Genomic DNA, 19,950 nt, shown 5'->3' on the forward strand with positions numbered 1-19,950 from the left:
CTCTTGAGGACTTGCACACTGCAAGAATCAAGACAAGGGCACGGAAAATCCTCCTGGATCCCCCGCACCCTGCCCACCACCTTTTCCAGCCACTCCCCTCAGGCAGACGCTACAGATCCATAGGCCACTTAAACAGCTCCTTCCCTCGAGCCATTAACTCCTTAAACAGTCACTGACGTAGTCACTCTTCTTGTACTACAAAATGGTACTACAAAACTACTGGTTACTCTAAAATGGTTCAATGATTTTGTTGTTTACGATGATACTAGTGCAGCGTGTTATACCGGAGACAAATTCCTTGTGTGTTCTACATACTTGGCCAATAAAGATGATTCGGATTCTGTTGAGGCGCTTCGTAACTTGAACATTTTGTATGAAGAAACGTTCGTCAGTCGAGGTACCCACCGCATAGAAATCAGCCTTGCGCGGCTGTATTTTGTGTTAGGTCCTTAAAGCGCATTTCCTTTCAGCTGTTGTTTGACTGCTGACAGCGCCATCCATACAGTGTGTCAAATGTTTCCAATTTCCCCTCTGCCAACCTCCAACAATGCCACGGGACGTACAACAGATGAGTCGCCAGCCAAAACACGACGCCGGCTAATGTATCTGCAGTTTGAATGACATTAACCATAAGGTGTCGTCTCTAAGCTGTTTAATGCATTGTGGGATGACGGGCTTAATCAGACTCAGCGGAGCCGGCGGATTAAATCACTTTTATCTGCACTGCCTTTGACTTTCCCGTTGCTCGGGGGTTGCAATGTAAATCATAATGCGTCCCTGTTGGTCACACGTAAGTGTACTTTATTGCTGTAGTCACATTTCGTAGATTTCATTTATTTTGTCCATTGAGTAAATCCACATGCTCTGACCCCCCCCGCGCACCCCAAAAAACAAAAACAAGGATAACTCTTTGTGCTCACCTAGGCATGATTTTTCTAAACAGTGATTGTTCTCTCTGCACGAGGTCATCAATCTCTCTAAACGCGGCGCTTACAATACAACGCGTTTGGAGCATACATGCTCAAGAGATTGGATCCGTGCGCGAGCTATATGCGCGATCATGGTTCGACGACGGCGGCGGCTGCCGCCTTGCTCGGAATTGCTAAACAGCTGTAGCGCTCCATCACAGCTATCGATCATGTCCCTCTTTCTGAATCCAAATCAGACGTGGGCAGAGCAGAGCGGCTCGAGTGGGCCCGTGTGCTGGACAGCTACACGCGGCTCATATCAACTAGGCATCAGTGAACAAACCTGACGGCTGATTACATGCAGCGCGACACGTGATCGCCGTCCAACTTGAATGCATAAACAACGAGTCAGAGGACAGATTTTTTTCCTCGCTGTAGAATTTCCATCCATCCATCCATTTTCTGATTCGTTTCATCCTCACAAGGGTTGCGAGTGGGGGGGTGCTGGAGCCTATTCAAGCAGTCTTCGGACACTTGAACCAGTTGCCAGCCAATCGTAGGGCACACACAGACGAGCAACCATCCGCACTCACACTCACACCGAGGGACAATTTTCGTGTGTTCAATCAGCCCACCATGGATGTTTTTGGAATGTGGGAGGAAAGCGGAGTTACCCGGAGAAAAACCACACAGGCACGGGGTGATATGCAAACCGGGCCACCGCTGTCGAATTTCTTCATTGCTAACGTTGATAACATTGCAATCAAGCCAGTTTTTAACCCTCAACTCATTCAGTACCAGCCAAGTCTGAAAAGACGTTTAAATACGTCTTTGGGAGTGAATGAGTTAACGGTGACGAGGGTTACTACAGTGGGCAGCTTATCATGTCATCAGGTTTCAGGGTGCATGAAAGGGTTAAAGTGCAATTTACCGTGTGCAGCAGTTGTACTTTTCCAAAAGTGAAATGATGGGAGGCGCATTGAAAATACAGTATGCAGCGCATTGACATTCATTGGGGGGCGAGGAGAAGGGGGGGGGGGTCAACATTAGTGGAGCGTGACTGTATTTATGCTCGTGCGGTTTGTGCGCGGGTAGAGAGCAATGGTCACGGCTGTCGCACGGGTTGATACACGCACACGTGGTGGTGCTGCGCTTTGTGTTCCCCAGGGGGGGAGTTGCGTCGGACCTGTCAAAAAGAGGATGGATGAAGAAGCTGCCCCGCGCGGCGAGGTACTCGGGGGAAATACCGCGGTGGTGGAATGTCCGCGTTGGACACGGCGGTGGGGGGTGGGTGGTGGGGGGGTGGGGGGGGTTTGGCGGGAGGTTTTCTGAAAACATGATCATTGACGCTGAAAAATTACGCCTCCTTACATTTTGCAGTTTGCTTGTTACATATCTGAATGATCCATTAACAATCTTGACAGATTTTTTTAAGAATCCAGGCATTCATAATCCCAGTTGAGGCAAACATTTAATTTAAACGTAATTTTTTTGGTAGAGTAAAGAAGGGTTTAAAAATGGCCGGCACTGAATGAGTTTTAAAGACGAAGGTCAATCCGGCTATTACTGCTTTAAAGGTTTCCCCTAATGGCTCAACTTGAATGCAACTACTCACCTTTTGCCTTGAATAGCTGCTGGCTATGCAGTGGCTGAGCATCGATGGAGATTTTAAAATCCAGACTCTCTGAGATATTACGTAGAAGTGGAAAGCAATTTATAGGGCGTCTTTCCGCCATACTGGTCGGACGGAGGTGTGAGTATTGTTAATGAAATTGCCCCGTGGGTGAAGGAGAGCTCCTTGGTGGGGCTTCGTCTGCCCGGGAGATGTCGAGCGGTACCTGGCATCAAAACTGCTTAGGCGGCACTTTACGTGCCTTCGTTGAGGCCTTGCCCTTTGGATTTTTTTCTCTTTTCCTCCTTGACTCCCCTCCGCCCCCCCCATCCCCTCCATTGCATTCTCATTTTCGTGTCTCAAGCTTTTTGAGCATTAATGGTGACTTTCAACAGAGAAGACGACATGCTGCGCACAGCCCCCCCCCCCCCTCCCCCCACTCAACTTGAAAGAGGACGCGGCGACGGTGAGCAGAGAGAAGCGAGTGCAAGCTCTTAGCAAGATTGCAAAGAATGTCACAAAGGCATGAGGGTGAATATTAAGTCGTCGCTCGCTCACTTTCTCTCTCTCGCTCACGTTTGTTTGAGAAGTTCCAGCCTGGCGCGAGTCGCAAAACAATCACAACGGCACATGTGACACGCGGAGTTATCATGAGTGAATCCGGAGGAAAATCTCGTTGCTTGTGAGCGCAATCAGACAGAAAGAAAGGTGCAAAAAGGTCTCACTTGGAATTCCTGGTGGGGTCTTCAGGTATTTTCCGTTGAAATGCTGGATAACTACTTCGCATTTCTCCGTCGACTCCATCCTGTAACAGCAGAGGACACATTAAGTGTTTTGGACTCAGTCCATTATAGCCCCCCCCCCAACCCCCATCACCCCTCAAAAAATAAAAATTGAGTACAAGTGCAGAAAATGGGAAACAAAAATTGTCGTTTGATGCACCACAAAGCGAAACGTGGCCAATTCGGGACCGGGCGTCGCTGTGATATCAGATGTTAGAAGGGTTGGCAGAGTGATATCAGAGCGCAAAAAGATTTGGGCGGATTTATTCAGTTTAAGTGGCGGGGGGAAAATGTGGTGTCCCGGTGTCCGCAGGGTTAATTCTGAGTTCAACTTGACAGTTGTCAACGGACTGCCTGAGCAAAACAATGAGAAAAGCCAATGACTTCTTCCTGCAACTTCAGTCGAGTGCCGCGCTTGATTCGCTCTCACCGCCGAGAATACTCTTATCATTCTGTCAGCCGCCCACTCCTCCGTCCTCCTTCTATCATATCTCCACCGTCATCCCTCTTTTATCCTTTGAACAGAGCTTCTTTATCGCTCGCTCTGCCCCATCCATCTTACTCCCAGCCCCCCCCCCCCGTCTCAACCTCTTCCTTTTGACGGCTCTCTCATTCCTCCCCGTCTTTCAACCTTGCTTATTTCCTCCATCTTTTACTCTTACGCCACTCTTTTCCGTGCTCCGCCGCTTCATCTTTTTGTTTCTGCGCTCGAGCGTTTCGACATCATCCACCATCTTTTGCGTCCTTCTTGCGGCTCTTTGTCGACTTTTGGAAGATGTCAACTTTTGCACTTGCGAGAGTCATCCATCTTTTAGTTTTTCGGCGTCGCAACATTTCACTCCATTGCAATGGCACGTAACCGGTTTGGGTCATCTCAAGTGATGTTCAAAATGCTCGCATTGTCCTTCGGCGCACTTTTGGAGGGTCGAGTCAAATTCCGGTAGCATATAAAAAAAAATTTTTGGATAGCATTTTATAAAGATCGGAATGAAAGATTAGCAGCATTAGCTCGGCGGTGTCACAAAGAAAGAAAAACACAACATCACAATATCAAAAGGGAGGACATCTGTATCTACACCGGGGGTGTCAAACTCATTTTTGTCGCGGGCCACTTTGGAGTTATATCTTCCCTCGGAGGAGGGGTTATGAAAATTAATTGGATTGCTAGTTTTGAAATCAGTCAACTGTAATAGTTTGCTCAACTGTCGTACAAGTGTAAAAACTGTGACAAAATGACTGTAAAATCTCAAGGTTATTTATTACACGTGACAATTTGACATTTTATAGATTTTAGCGAGGATCATGTAAGTTGATCATGATTTTTGCGGGCCATATAAAATGACGCGGCGGGCCGGATCTGGCCCCGAGGCCTTGAGTTTGAAATCTGTGCCCTATACCAACATGGACTTTTTGTTGCATTAGGACATAATAATAAGCTTGCAATGTTAACTAAAATGTGTTTCTTTCTGGCGTATTTTTGGGACTTCATTCAAATTGAGAACAGCAAAATATTTAAATTATTTAAAAAAAAAAATTCTTAACGATCGAACCTGAGGGGTTCGGCGAATCGGTCTCAGGGGTTCGACGGAGCCTCTGCCACGGAGGGTAAGACACACCCGACTCAACATGTCAATTAGTTCCGACACGCCCGCTTGGCCATCACTGGCTGCAGATGATCACATGACATTTTTGTCCAATCAGTGCTGTGGGAAATTTTGCTCGATTAGACGTCGTGATAGTACATCTTACAATTTAAAAAAAATATATACTTATTTCTTGAATTTTTATTTACTTTTTTCTGTTTTTAATAAATGCGTTTTTTTTAAATCTTGAATTTGATTCCACTCATGTCGCAGTCTGAATATTCTGTACTATGTCTAGTGTAAAAGTGGTACAAAGTCATGACTGCGGTTTGTGTACTCTCATTTTTTTTTCCCACCCGGAATTGAAATCTTAACATTGAACCGCCTCTCCGAGTGCCGCTCGTGTCTGCGGGTAGACGTTCTTATAAGGCAATGATTTATGTGGTCGAGTTTCTCCATTTTTAGAAAAATTCTCTTTCGTATATCGCCGGGTGGGATGGTGTTCACTGCCCATGAAAATCTGACGGAATCCATTTCTTTTCACAAAAATTTTCAGTGATTTTTTTTTGCCCCCCCCCCCCTCACCCCCAGCAATGATTCGTCGACTATTCTCATTCTCGGCCATTGTTTTATTCATGGTCTTCAAGGCCCCCTCCGGCCATTCATTTTCTGCCTCCTATTGTGTCGCCCCCTTCTCGTTCTCCAACAAGAGAGCAGGGAGGTAGACAGTAAACAGGTGGGTAGATGCGGAGTCAATAAGGCCGACAGGTGGTTTTGTTTCATGGGAAAACGAAGCGCTTAGCCAGACTGTCTGGCGACCGCTAAGGATGTTGAGCTCGCCGGTCGCTGGCTGAGCTGAGCTGAGCGAACCAGGCTGGCCGTGAGGCAGGCGGCCGCTTCTCTGCGCCGCTGCTGGTTAATGGCATCAAGTGCTGCTGTCTGCAATGATTAGTGCTCAGGCTGGAGTAATGGGCTCTGATAACAGTAATGGATCAGCCCACAAACACTTAGCTCGGTTTACTCTCTAATGCCCCTCGAGGTCCAACCTCCAAGCAGCTGTCGGTTGACGCGGGGTAACACGGGACTCGCAAGATTTAGATATAGTGGAACGTCAAAAGCGGGAATGCTAAAAAAAAAAATTCTCTTTTTGCCAGGTCAGCATATACTGCAGGAGTGGGTCAGTTTCCGCAAGTATCAAAAGAGATGTGAAGGAAAGAAAGTGAGAAGAATGGGTTTATGCAGCGCGGTGATTCTGAAAGTGTGATGCTCGTACCCCGAGTGGTACTCAGACTCACTCTAGTGGTATAATTTTCTGATTTCTAGATGCTGGTGTTACGGAAACTCATTCAATCGCAGCCATTTTCACTGGAGCAACCCCCTCAATCCCAGCGTTTTACTGGATTTTGACTGGTCTTGCAAGGCCCACAGAATATTTGCTTCTAATGCCATATAAATACGGAGCCTACCAAAATAAAGTTTAGACTCTCTTCTGTCAGCAAAAAAAAAAAAAGAAATTGTTTCCATCTTTTTCTATTCTTCAGCATTACAAAATGGCTAAGTTTCATGAAAATGGCGATTCCTGGGCAAAAAACGGAGAAAAAGAGCTTTTTGTAAAAACATGCATTTCAAGCAGGGGAACACCACTGCCACCTACTGGTCCCTTTTTTACATGATTTACAATGCAAACAGCTAATTCTCATTCATAGATTGCATCAGATCCTCCTCCTCTCTATGACGCAAAAAAAAAGACTAAGACATTCTTGGTAGGCGGGGCCTAATTTTAAAAAGACGTACAAGCACGTCTTGTGGAAGGAAAGAGTTCAAACTTGGCATCATCCGACAGTGATTTGCAATAGCATTATTATTATTTTTTGCATTACGTACTTTCATCTCAAACTGCTTCAAACAAAGCGTGTGACGGAAAAGTGGTTAGGACTGCACGACTGTGTTATGTGTTGTGTTTATTTATTTTACTTTATTTTAACTGTTTTGTTAAGCGCTTTGTTACAGCTGCCGCTGTTGTGAAAGCGCGATATAAATCAGCATGTATTATATTGTATTGTATGTATTGTACATCATCTTTTCAGTGAAGCTAACAGAAGATACTATCCGACATTAGATCGGAACATTTGCCGACATTTGCAACGGCGCTGTTTCAACTGCGCATATTCAAATGATTTCCCCCCAAAACATCACAACAGTGTCAGCAAATTAAGATTAGCGTCGGCTCTCGGGCAGATGTGTCTACTTACACTGCAGACACAAACGAAAAGATTCTGATCGGATTTTTATCCACATATAATAGAGGGTTGATTCACCAAAATCTGCATATATATAGTATGTATTAGAATGTCGATATTGTATGTATTATTCATGTACAGTTGCCACATATGGTGCTGCTCGGATTTTGCTCAGTCTCTGACGTTACAAATATGTACATACATCTTTAGGATTTTTGGTACTTTCGTATCATTTTGTTTTTTTCAACTACCGTCCACGTTGCTGCAGGGCAACTGGAATTTCAATTATATTGTACCCTGTTTTTGGTGCATGTGTAGAGGACTGCCGGTGCATATTCTTGTATTCACATTTAATTGCCTGTTGCTGCTTCTGTCAAAGCTGATTGAAATGGGAGGAATTTTTTTTTAAATCACCAAAGCAGGTGAAAAAAGCCAAAATACAAAAACTTCGCACTCTTTTTGGAGTGTATAGTGAGTACAGACCGACTATTATTTTGTTTGATGATGCATAAGAAGCAGGTACGGGATGTTATTCTACATGAATCCAAAACTAATTTGGGTCTAATACATTCAAATTTCAATTCTTAACTGTCGACCGAGTTATTGTTTACCTGGCGAAGCCAACTCCCCGGCTGACTCCGTTGGCGTCCCTCAAGATCCTGGTGGAGATGACATGACCAAGAGGTTTCAACATATTCTCCAGCTCCTGCTCGTCCATCGAGATGGGCAGGTTGGAGATGTACAGGTTGGTCGGGTCCTGCTCTTGTTGCTGCAAGGGCACAGAAGAAAGAAGAGAGAGGAGAAGGTATGAGAGCTGAGGCGTCACAATCATGTATCGAAAGCATGAAACCCGCTTTGTGACGGGGCAACCCGTGGAGTGGAGTAAAACTGCCGACTGTGCAACCAACTGCTTATTGCGCTCCCATACAGTGGTACCTCTACTTACGAAATTAATAGGTTCTGGAAGAATTTTCTTAACGAGAAAATTGTGTTAGTAAAGACGCGTTTTCCATGTAAATGGCCTAATCCGTTCCAAGCCCCACAAAAATTCAGGCATAAATGCATCAAAATATGTAACAAATAAATGTTACAATTAGATTATTGCACAATAAATGAGAGGTGTGCATAATGTAAAAAACTAAGAAAAGAGTAAAGAATGAAAATGATGGTCGTCTATCTTTTAACTGCGTCGTCATCGTTTTTTGCCCTCTTTAATTCATGTTCTCGCTCAGAAGTTGTTTTTGCCTGGCTTTTTGTCAAGAACTGATCCAAGGACGTTTTCTTTTGTCGGTTTTTAACAATTCTTCGAAAATGTCCAAGGCAAACATCAGCGTAGTGAGCGATCGCCCGACTGGTGAACACTTTTTCTGGGTGATTCACATTTCTGTAAAACTATCGGAACGCCTCATGGCCCCAGGGGCGAATGACGAGGACGCTACATAGACACCTATATATCCATCTACACACATGGACACATCCAGTGTCCACTTATCCAATGGGATGCCAGGAAGATGCCAGCTAATAGCCAATGGCAAAGCAGCTATAAATATGTTGCGTTCGGGAAACTTTGAGCTGCGAGAAGCAGACCATACTGTATTTTTATCTTTCGTATCTTGATCCTTCATAACAAGAGGCAATTATTTCCTGTTGAGGCATTTCGTAACTTGAAAATTTCATATGAAGAGACGTTCGTAAGTAGAGGTACCACTGTATTTGGAAATAGGAGTGCATTTATCTACAAGGAGTGTGCAATAGTGCAAGGGCAGGCTTCATGAAAAAGTGAAAGATTATAATTCATCATAAGGCGCGGGTTAACAGTTAAGGATAATTGAGTTTATTAGCACCCGGGATATTACGTTGCGATACAGTTACTGAACTTGGTTATCATTGCATTAACATTTTTGCTGGCATAGAATGACCAGGGACACTTTTTGTCCAACATAACATCATAACTCTGTCCGCATATTCTACTTGGCCGCGCTGGGACTTGGAACCCTTTAATTAGCGCTTCAGTGTACGGTCTGATTGGAGTGTCACGGGATGGCTTATTAGGCACCGTTAACGCAATCATTGCTTGCTCTTAAATGTCAATCGCTATGGTAGCACCATCGATTCGCAGAGTGTGTGCCTATAAATCAATACTGCCGTGGCCTGATACAAAGCGCTTCCTGACCCACATTAGCATTCGGTAACTCTTTACCTCTTGATGTCTTAAACAAGGACGGTCAATACTCCATTCCTGTATTGCAGAACCTTCAAGCTATTCTTAGTCATCACCACAGATAATATCCTGAATTCCAAGGTTTAAAATGTGAAGCAGAGATTTGTCGGGTCGATAATGTAAACGTGTTTTTAATTGCAGTGCCCCGAGGTTGCTGTTAGCTAGCTAAAAGTGCACAGCTGGTTGTGGCTTGAGCCCGAGGTAACAGAGGGCCCGGTGAGTGCAACTGTTGAACAGCTGGGCCCTGCAGTGCAGCCAGACAAGTCAATCAGTTATCAAGCCCGCAAGACAGAAGGGCTCAAGTCCGTCAAATTGACTACAAACTTGGGAAAAAAAAGTGTTCTACGAACACAGCAACAACTTCTTCAGATGATTAAATCTAATGCATGGCGTGTTTGAAAAGAAGATGTGATATATTACAGTCCCATTATGAGGTGTGATTCATGCATTCGAACATGTCAAAGCCATTAACTGAGAAATTAAAAATAAACAAATTAATTAAGGCTATTATAGAATGGTACAGAAAAATGGCAACCACGGAGTTGTTCGTGGGGACGACCCGATGGTCGAGTGGTTAGTGCACAGGTGTCAAAGTAAAGGCCCGGGGGCCAGATCCGGCCCGCCACATCATTTTCTGTGGCCCGCGGAGTAGAAGGCGCACCTTCAATAAATGACCCATTTTAAAACGTTTTTCATATATCAGGCTCATTGCATTATAAGGCGCATAGAGTAGAAGCCACAAACGTGACTGAGGTCGCGTTATGCAGCCACTAGATGGAGCTACGCTAAAGGGAGTACAATACAATACAATACAATACAGGTTTATTTAACATTTAAAATACTATGCCCAAGAAATCTGAATATTGATCCACATATTAGGCGCATCGGATTACGGAAAATGGAATGCCTTTAGGGGCGCCTTATAGTGTGGAAAATACTGTCGATATTTTGCAATAATTTTTTTTCCGTTTACACTCACTTGAATAATAATTGAACAAACTCTTGTAGTGGCTGTTTTGTGATTTTTTTTTTTCAGGGTAATGTCAATCCAAAATTGGCCTGATTAAACTAGTGACACATTTCCTGTATTAATGCGCGTGTACGTTTGAATGAAGCGCTGCCTATACTCCACAGGCGTTTAAAAAAGATGCGACAAAAGTGCGTTGATAGCGGTGCTCAGCTTGCGGCCGGATTATCACGAGCGAGCTTCATGTAAGCACGGCCGCCTCGCTAAATTTTCCCTTTGATGACGTTCCACGCTACAAAGCCCTTAACACCCAGATGAGTAGATTATGTGTGGCGGTGGTGGAAATGGGAGCGTCTTAACCGGAGGTGAGATGGGCTGGCACATTCCACAAGGAGATTTAATTTCCTTTAATGTCAGCCTCGGCGTACGCTTTGCTGTCAGGCTATGAATGGGAAGAGTAATTGAAGGTGTGCGTGCATGCGGGTCTGTCGCCAATCTGACAGTAATTATGCTTTTATGTATTATGCCTATTGTAGCTAATGTAAAAAAAAAAAAAAGATGCATTTGTGTCTATTCCTTCCTCCCAGGGGTACGAGCTCACCCCAGGTGGATTGGCATTTGTCTGACTCATTGCCATTGACCACTGTTGTAGAAGGTTAATGGAAAGGCTCGAGGCTGGACTGGGCCTTTGATGGGCATAATTCCTTCACCTTGCCATCAGGAGGAACAGGAGGAATCCAACTGTGTATGTGACAGGAAGAACCGGGCTGTTGCGGCGATGTGTCATTTACCGCTGAGGAATGGCCCCAATGTGCAAGAGCTGACAGCCTAGCAGCTATTTTTTTTTTCTTCCCACATTTCAAGCCCCCTGCTCTGTTTATACCTGCCTGTAATTTCTGAGAACATTAGCATTCGACAAGGCAGGCGGTGTTAGTCAAGAAAGTAAAGGAGGAAAAAAAAATTCATGTATAGATTGACAAGAGAAAACAAAAGTGAAGAGAAGCAGAATATATTTGCAGCATCCGACCTCAAAGGATTCCTGGCACACGTACGGTAACGAAATAATTTTGGTTACAGAATCCTAAGACACAATTCTCAAAATGAAGAATCATCAACAACAGAATTCATTGGTAATTTCACATTTGACGAGTGGGCACCGGATAGACGCTCCAGAGACAAAACTATTTGCTTCCAAGCAATTCAAAAGTCCAAGCCTGATAGTCAAGGCGATAAGAAACTGGCCACAAGCATCCAGTGGGACGGGTTCCATCTAGACCAGGCCTTGCCGTGGCCGATAAAATAAGCACATGTTTAGTGTCATGTGCAGAGTTTATCTTTGGAAAGTAGACATGAGTGTTGCCAGCGTTGCCGCAGAGGTCGAAGGGGGTGGGGGCACTCTGCTGGGGGCTCAAACCAAACACAGCACACTGCATCAAATTGGTCTGAATGGCTGTCGACCCGGAAGGAAGAGTCTTTAAAACACGATGCACAAGAAAGGCCACAAAGAGTTTTAAGATAAGAAGGCTATTGACATGGATTAATGGGACCGCTTCCTGTGGTCTGATGAGACCCCGATAAACCTATTTGGTTCAGATGGAGTCAAGAGTGTGTGGCGGCAACTAGGCGAGGAGTACAAAGATGAGTGTGTCTTGCCTCCTGGCAATCATGGTTGTTGGAATGTCACGGTCTGGGGGTTAAAGTGAATTGCGGGAACCACAAATGCTAGCTAGCATGTGCTGTGACACACTGAAGCAGATCATTATCCATCCAGTATTCCAACATTGTCCCAATCCCAAACTCTTTTCCAAGACCACCATTCATTCATTCATCTTCCGAGCCGCTTGATCCTCACTAGGGTCGCGGGGGGTGCTGGAGCCTATCCCAGCTGTCTTCGGGCAGTTGGCGGGGGACACCCTGAATCGGTTGCCAGCCAATCGCAGGCACCCAGAAACGAACAACCATTCGCACTCACACTCACACCTAGGGACAATTTAGAGTGTTCAATCAGCCTGCCACGCATGTTTTTGGAATGTGGGAGGAAACCGGAGCACCCAGAGAAAACCCACGCAGGCCCGGGGAGAACATGCAAACTCCACACAGGGAGGCCGGAGCTGGAATCGAACCCGGTACCTCTGCACTGTGAAGCCGACGTGCTACCCACTGGACTACCGGGCCGTCCTCCAAGACCACCACGGTGTTGCTAAAGAAACTAGGGGGTAAGTGTCATGAATTGCCTTCAGACCTAAAGCCTATCGAGCCTCTGTGGTGTATCCTTTTTATCGAAAGTGGAGAATCACAAGGCCTCTGAAATCCACCAGCTGCTGGATGTTGTCATAGAGGAGTGGAAAAGAATTCAGATGCTAACCTGTGACGCTCTGGTGAACCTGATGCCTAAAGAGGGTTAAGCCCGAGCTAAAATTTAATGGTGGTCAAAGAGAATATTGCCACATTGTGTCTATTCCTTCCTCCCAGGGGTACGAGCTCACCCCGGGTGGTTAGAGAATCCTAAGACATAATGCTGAAACTTTCCCTACTGTCAACAATTTTACGTTACACTTCTCCCTACCCCCCCCCTAATCAATCCATGACCTTCATTGACCCCACTGGGGGCATTTTTCTTAGGCTTTTCTCTTTCTGTTCTCCCGCTTCCATCAATACGGCCTACTCGGGAGATTAGCAGGACGCATAATTGGCTCTACAGGGCTTCGCGGTTACCCGTGTACACACTGGATTGATCAACCTATCTCGTCACCTCCTTTTTAGTCCCTCCAGCACTCCTGTCAAGTTGGGTAAGGTGTAAGAAGAACAATGTGTGCCAAAAGGGGATAAAATTTCTCTATGGAGATTTTTCCATGAAAACAGTCAAGTAAGATGGACGTTAGGGGGTTTGACTGAATGTCCTTGAACGACCGTGGACAAAAAGAATTTTTCAATAAATGATCCCTCTGAATGTTTTGAACTCCTTTTTCAATGCCCGAGCGTTAATGCTGGCTGCAGGAGCTGACATCATGTGGGTGGAGGGCTATTTCCTTCAATGAGGTCATGTTTTTATTTTTAAGACTCCAAACTTGATAATGAACAAACTACGGCTGGCCTGAGCATCTTCCAGACGCAATCAACAATTGGCCTCACCCAAGCAACATCATTCTCGGTGAGCAAATCATATCGCATCTTGACACAGTAAATCCAGATCACACCTTGGAGTGGTCGCGAGCCCAAAATTCTCATCTCGGCTTCGTGCAGCACCTTACCGATGAACTTCCAGAGGTCATATTTGTTCTCAATGCTTTGTCGTCACTCAATTGAAAGCTTCAACACAGCTCAAAGATAACGAATCTTTGTCGCTGCAACAAGGTCAGGCGCTCACCTATTTATGAATAGCTCTGAGCGAAGACCAAGTCACCAATACTTTTCATTCATTCATCTTCCTAACCGCTTGATCCTCACTAGGGTCGCGGGGGGTGCTGGAGCCTATCCCAGCTGTCTCCGGGCAGTAGGTGGGGGACACCCTGAATCGGTTGCCAGCCAATCGCAGGGCACACAGAGACGAACAACCATTCGCACTCACACTCACACCTAGGGACAATTTAGAGCAGGGGTCACCAAACTTTTTGAGAGTGAGAGCTACTTCATGTGTCCTGATTGTGTGAAGGGCTACCAAATTGATACGCGTCTGAAATAACATTTGTACAAATTAAATTTAATAATATTAGAACATTAGCTAGCTAGACGTATACTGTAGCTAGCTAGTTAGATAGCTAAATAGGTCCTCACGGGCTACCTGGTGCTCGCGGGCACTACGTTGGAGACCCCTGATTTAGAGTGTTCAGTCAGCCTGCCATGCATATTTTTGGAATGTGGCAGGAAACCGGAGCACCCGGAGAAAACCCACGCAGGCCCGGGGAGAACATGCAAACTCCACACAGGGAGGCCGGAGCTGGAATCGAACCCGGTACCTCTGCACTGTGAAGCCGACGTGCTAACCACTGGACTACTTAAAAGCTCAAAAGATTCGAGGTTCGCCAATCGCTCGCAGCGCTACGCTCGGCCCGGATACAAAGATTCAATTAAAAAAAAAAATGATACAAATGACCAGATGTTGCCGCAGAGCGATAAACATTATACATCACTTCATCCCGCAACAACATTCTCCCCATGAGTGCAATATATGCTAATGGCAACGGCGAGAAGTGTGTCGTTGTCGTCCACAGGCGCCGAGGCTGTTCCGGTTTCAACATTCACACTCGCATTCACTTGCATAATGACAGCACACCTCATAGAAGCTCACTCTAATGCACACACACACACTGTAGCTGTAATGTTTTCATACACACGCGTACGCACAATCGCTCACCGAGTGTCATATTACGGCTTTTGGAAAAAATACTTTTTCGAGCGGCGTTGCATTATAACCGCGATGACAGATGGCAGCATAAGGGACAATTACAGGTGATGCATGATTGAGCCCGCGGCTTGTCTAACATGCTTAGACTGCACTTTGTTTTGGGTTTTTTTCTTCGTGATATTTGGGTCCTTGCAGTCTGCCGACGTACGTCCCCTTGTAAAAATGTTGAATGATGAGTTTAATATTCAGATGCTATTCTCCTCGTCGTCGGTTGCGAAAGGGATTGGTGTGATTTAATACCAATGGCGAAGGGTCTCAATGGAGTGGGATTGGTTTACCCATGAAAATAATAAACTTCGCGCTCAACTGGGACCGTTAAGACGACGGTTTTTCCTCGGGTGAGCACGAGGTGAGCACGATGCAACTCCAGGGGAACAATTTCTAATCACTCTGGATTTGACGCTACATAAAACTTAATTGTATTGTTTTTATTCTGGGTTACTTGACAAGTGCATACAGTATATTTATCTTTTTTTTCAACAATGTAATCGTCTCGGTTCACTCTGGCAGACGCGCGGAAACAAATGCCGTCGTTACATAGTAAAACAGACGCAAGACCAATATATTAGGGTGCCATCAATGTCACGGCTCATACATTTTGATGCGGGGTTAATGTGAATTTAAATGGGTGGATATGCGCTTCGGCAGATTAATCACGACCCCCCCTCCCGATTTGATTTTGTGTCTCCCTCGGTGAGCTAATATTCCAAAGATTAAAGTTTCATGCGGTGCTATAATAGAAATGTATTATTAAGACGGGAAACGGGGGATGCTGACCTTACCTCAGTTCGCTAGCTAGCTCATGCGTTTAGCGCTCAAGAGGCACCACCTACATATGTACATTAAATGCGCTTTTATTTCTTTGTGGTCGTTTCCATCCAAGCTGCGGTGGCGCTCGCGGTGCCGCCTCGCCGAAGACAACGTAGCACAAATGTCTTCCCCCTTTCGAGAATACATTTTCATCTCCATAACCTTTGTATTTTTCCATTAGGCTGTTTGCATCAACTGCTCATTGTATTGTTGCTGGGGTAAATGTGTTTTTCTGTCTTATAAATCATTCATGATATCATTTCTGAGATTGAATTTTTTTTTTTTTCCCTGACGGAGATCATGCCATGGCAGAGAGTGCTGCTGATAGTTCAGAGGAGGAAGAAGGGAGGCATGAAAAATAAATAAATGGCGATGAGCAATTTGATTTCCACTTTGAACCTATGTGGAAACTTTTAGCGGCTGGAATGAATCGAAGCTATAATGTGTCATCAACAAATCGTTTATATACTGCGTCGGCCAATGGGAAACACTGAAAAAGCAATTCCAACAGATCACCATTGGGAATCTGCTTGGTTAATATTGACAATTGAATTCTGGGTTCACTTGAATGTGTGTATTTTTCCAATTCATTTTGACTTTTTTGACCGTGTGCAAACTTAGCCGCTGCAGACGGATTTTTTAAAATTTACCGAATGGGCTGTTTGTTGGCAGCCAAAATGGTTGCACTTCACAGACGGGCCATCCAGGGGGCTTCACAGGGGCCATTTGAGTCCGTACCGATGTATCCAAACGAGCCCCGACACAAGATTGGTGTTCCAAGGCGATATAATTGCTCACATCGCACGCATTGCCCCGACTACATCATCCGCAAGGGGAGAGTTTGCAGTTTACCTGTCGACATCTTGCACAAACACCTGGCGAGTTTATTTCAATGTCAAACACGGCATGTGGTTATTGATGATGCATTGAAGATGAGTTGACCCGATAGTTCACGCTCCACTTTTCTAACAGCAGCTATTAATTGCTTGATTTGTGTATACGTTAACACGACTTAATCCGGCAAATAAGAGTTGCTCCTCCTAACCTGGGAAGAAGAAGTCTTCGGAATCCTCGAGGCATTATAATCTTGCCTCTTGAGAGATGCTCTAAATATGTGAGCTTTTCGAGTCATTGACCACGCCCTTCCACTGAGTTGAATGCATCATCAAATCACCACGCATGCTCAGTCCATAGTTCATGGGCCAAATGAGCCGTACCGAGTGAATGTTACGTGACTTCAACCTTATTCCTCCTCTGTCTCGCCGGCGCATTATCTGTGGGAGGAATTTGCTCAGCCAACCATTTAGGGTCAAAGCATCAAAATTTGCTGTCAGGGAAGAGAGCAAAGTCACATGCATGCGCTTTGACATGCATCAGTGATTTGTAAACAACAGTAACTTGAATCTGCCTCCACAACTGCACTGAATGATTTCGACTGTTTTCTTATATTTAATGTATATGTTAAAGCGAAAGAAAACCCTGTGTATGCTCTGAAAACGGGTGTCACTCTCCGTTTCCCTTTGCATGACTCGTTCTCCAAATGGAAGCACGATCCAATTTTCACTTATGAATCTCGCGCAAAGTAAATAGCGTAGGCTGTTTGCGTGCTCCACAACCGCACCACGAATAACCCGGGGCCACAGACTCATTTGTTATTCTTTAATGTGCCACCGCTCACCGGGGAACAGTAACCCCCGCTGCTGTGAAACTACACCACAATGTGAGCATTTCATGGGTAACTGCGGCAGGAATTCTTGGCCCCGCTTCTGTCACGCCAGCGCGGAGAAACAACACGGGCGAACGGCGAGTGGCGCGGAAATATTGAAATACATATTAAAGAATTATTTCTCAATGGGGGAAACGGGCAACAACAAAAGTAATAAAAAAGCAATATTGCCAGCGCCATGCGGGGAAAGCAACTCTGAACAAATCAACATTTATGTGGCATCAGTCAAGTTCAGTGGCGGAAGCGAGGCAATGATTTTCAATTACCAAATGCGGAGGTGGAGTATTAGTCCTCAATTCAATCACACAAACTACAAATACAATTACACTGCGTATGCATATGCTAATTTTACACCACATTCTTAATATATTCATATCCAAAACAAGAGCCGTTATCACTTAAAAGTATCCTGCCTTCACAATCATCAATACGTTTTGGAATTAATACCTATCTGCAGTACAGTGCTACCTCTACTTTCAAACATCCCTTCATACGGAATTTTCAAGTTACCAAACGCCTCAACAGGAAAATGGCGCCTCTTGTTATGAAAGAAATTTCAAGATACGAAAGGTAAACGTATAGTATGTGCTGCTACTCACAGCACCGAGTTTCCTGAACGCAACATACTTGGAGCCGCTCTGCCATTGGCCATTACCTAACATCTTCCCGGCATCCCATTGGCTAAGAGAGACCTCTATAATATGTGTCTATGTGTGTAGATGGATAGGAAAGTGTTTATGCAGCGTCCTCGTTATTCGCCCCTTGGGCCATCAGGTGATAGTTTTACGTCAACGTGAATCATTCAGAAAAAGTGTTCACCAGTCCGGCGATCGCTCACTATGCTGACGATGGACAAAGCAAGGTGTCCTTGGATCAGTTCTTTACAAAATGCCAGGCAAAAACCACTTCTGAGCGAGAACATGAACTAAAGAGCAATTCAAAGTTAAATGACAATTATTTTTATTCTTTACTTATTTTTTTTTACATTATGCACAACTCTATTTAATGAGCAATAATCAAATTGTAACATGCATCCGTTACAGATTTTGACACATTTTTATGCTTTAGAAAACATTTATGCCGGCATTTTTGGGGAGGCTTGGAATGAATTAGGGCATTTACACGGAAAATGCATCTCGAAGACAGTTCTTCCAGAAACATTTAATTTCATAAGTAGGTGTTTCACTGTACTGTATATTTTGAACATTAATGAATAGGAGGCTAATTATTTGACAGATCTGACAAGCGGCGCTGCCTGCCAGAGAACAGAATGGAACGGGGCTACCGTGGTCCTTATATTAGCATATAATCAGGAGAGCAGGATGTGGAAGGCTCCACGGGGTATCCACCGTTTTCATCAATCCTCTTTGTGATTTTCATTAATACAAGCTGGCAGGGCAGTGGTTTCGTCTGCGTGTTCTCCCCGGTGATTTTTCTTTGCGGGGTTTGAGTTATGTGGGTGACAATGGGAGCCAAAAAGCCCGAAAACAAGCATACCGGAGCTCCCATAAAGTCAGTGAATTTGATCTTTGGGGTCTTTTATTCACGGTCCAATGATGATTTGATTGGAAATGCTGGGGTTTTCTCATGTAGCGTGTATTATTTGTACTAATTGTTGTACGAGACTGTTGACGGTAGTAATTGGGACTTGGGAGAAAGTGGCATTGATGGACGGAGGAATTAATTTTGTTCTTTAAAAAAAACAAACAAAAACGACAAGTCCGCATAAGTTCATGTTTTGTGTCTGGCACCGGTGTACTGTCCGTATATGTCACCTTTGCATAAATAGAAATAATATTCATGTCGTCAAGTGCACGGCTCCAATTAAACGAAGGAATGAAATGAGATTTCGCCGTGTGTTAGCAGTTATGGAAACATTTCATGGACATTAAGCAACGTTAATGAAACATGAGCGAAAACCTGACAATCGAGTCAAACCGCCCCAGAATAATGCTACGAACCCGCAGAGCATTTTGTTCCCATTTTTTTTGACAGCTTCCCTTTTGGCACAAGACTGTATGTAGTCAATCTGGAGATTAATAGGCGTGCTTGCGGGCTAAATTAAGACAACAGGTATTGGGTTGAAAGGAGGATATTGGAAGACCGCAACCAATAAAAGTGGGATTCTTTTCTATGACTGTACTTTCTTCCACTTCTCACCATCTATTCAAAACATATACGTACATATATCTTTTATGGGCCACTTTTGAGTTGCGTCTTCCCTCTGAGGGCCTTTATGATGTTTCATCTCATTATCGCATTTTTATTTGTTAGGGTACCAAAATTATTGTAAAATCTCAACGTCATTTATTACACATGACAATTTGACATTTCGGTACTTTTTTTTTTAACAAGGACCATGCAAGTTGACACATGATTTTCCTGAAATGTAATATGTAAATGTAGTATAGTCCCATCAACGAAGCAAACTCAAAACAACATTATCAATCAATTCGACTGACAGCAAATCCTTTTTTGTGACTTCATTAGAATATCTTACGGAAGGCTGAAATGATATATTGAAATGAAATAATGCTTCGTACGGCGCAAGGCGAGGCTTCTCTGAGACAGTCGCCTTGCAACTTGGCGGCGGAAACGGTGCAAAGAAATGACCGCATCCCGACAAAACAAAAGAGAACGGCGGACAATGTGAAATGATGGGTGAGGGATGAGGATGGGTCACCTTATCTCGAGGT

The 19,950-nt window shown here is 44.6% G+C and overlaps 1 protein-coding gene across 2 annotated transcripts in view; it reads right to left on the reverse strand.

The window, feature by feature from the left end:
• Positions 1-19,950, reverse strand: part of rbms3 (RNA binding motif, single stranded interacting protein) — a 171,741-nt gene that overhangs the window by 49,947 nt on the left and 101,844 nt on the right. For both annotated transcript variants that reach the window (XM_052072594.1, XM_052072592.1), the window contains exons 5-6: positions 7,737-7,894; positions 3,246-3,325 (exon numbers count right to left, since the gene is read on the reverse strand). In XM_052072594.1, coding sequence (XP_051928554.1) covers positions 3,246-3,325; positions 7,737-7,894 — 238 coding nt within the window. The remainder of the gene's footprint in view (positions 1-3,245; positions 3,326-7,736; positions 7,895-19,950) is intronic.

Source organism: Hippocampus zosterae, chromosome 7 (assembly GCF_025434085.1).
Source record: "Hippocampus zosterae strain Florida chromosome 7, ASM2543408v3, whole genome shotgun sequence".
Classification (NCBI taxonomy): Eukaryota; Metazoa; Chordata; class Actinopteri; order Syngnathiformes; family Syngnathidae; genus Hippocampus; species Hippocampus zosterae.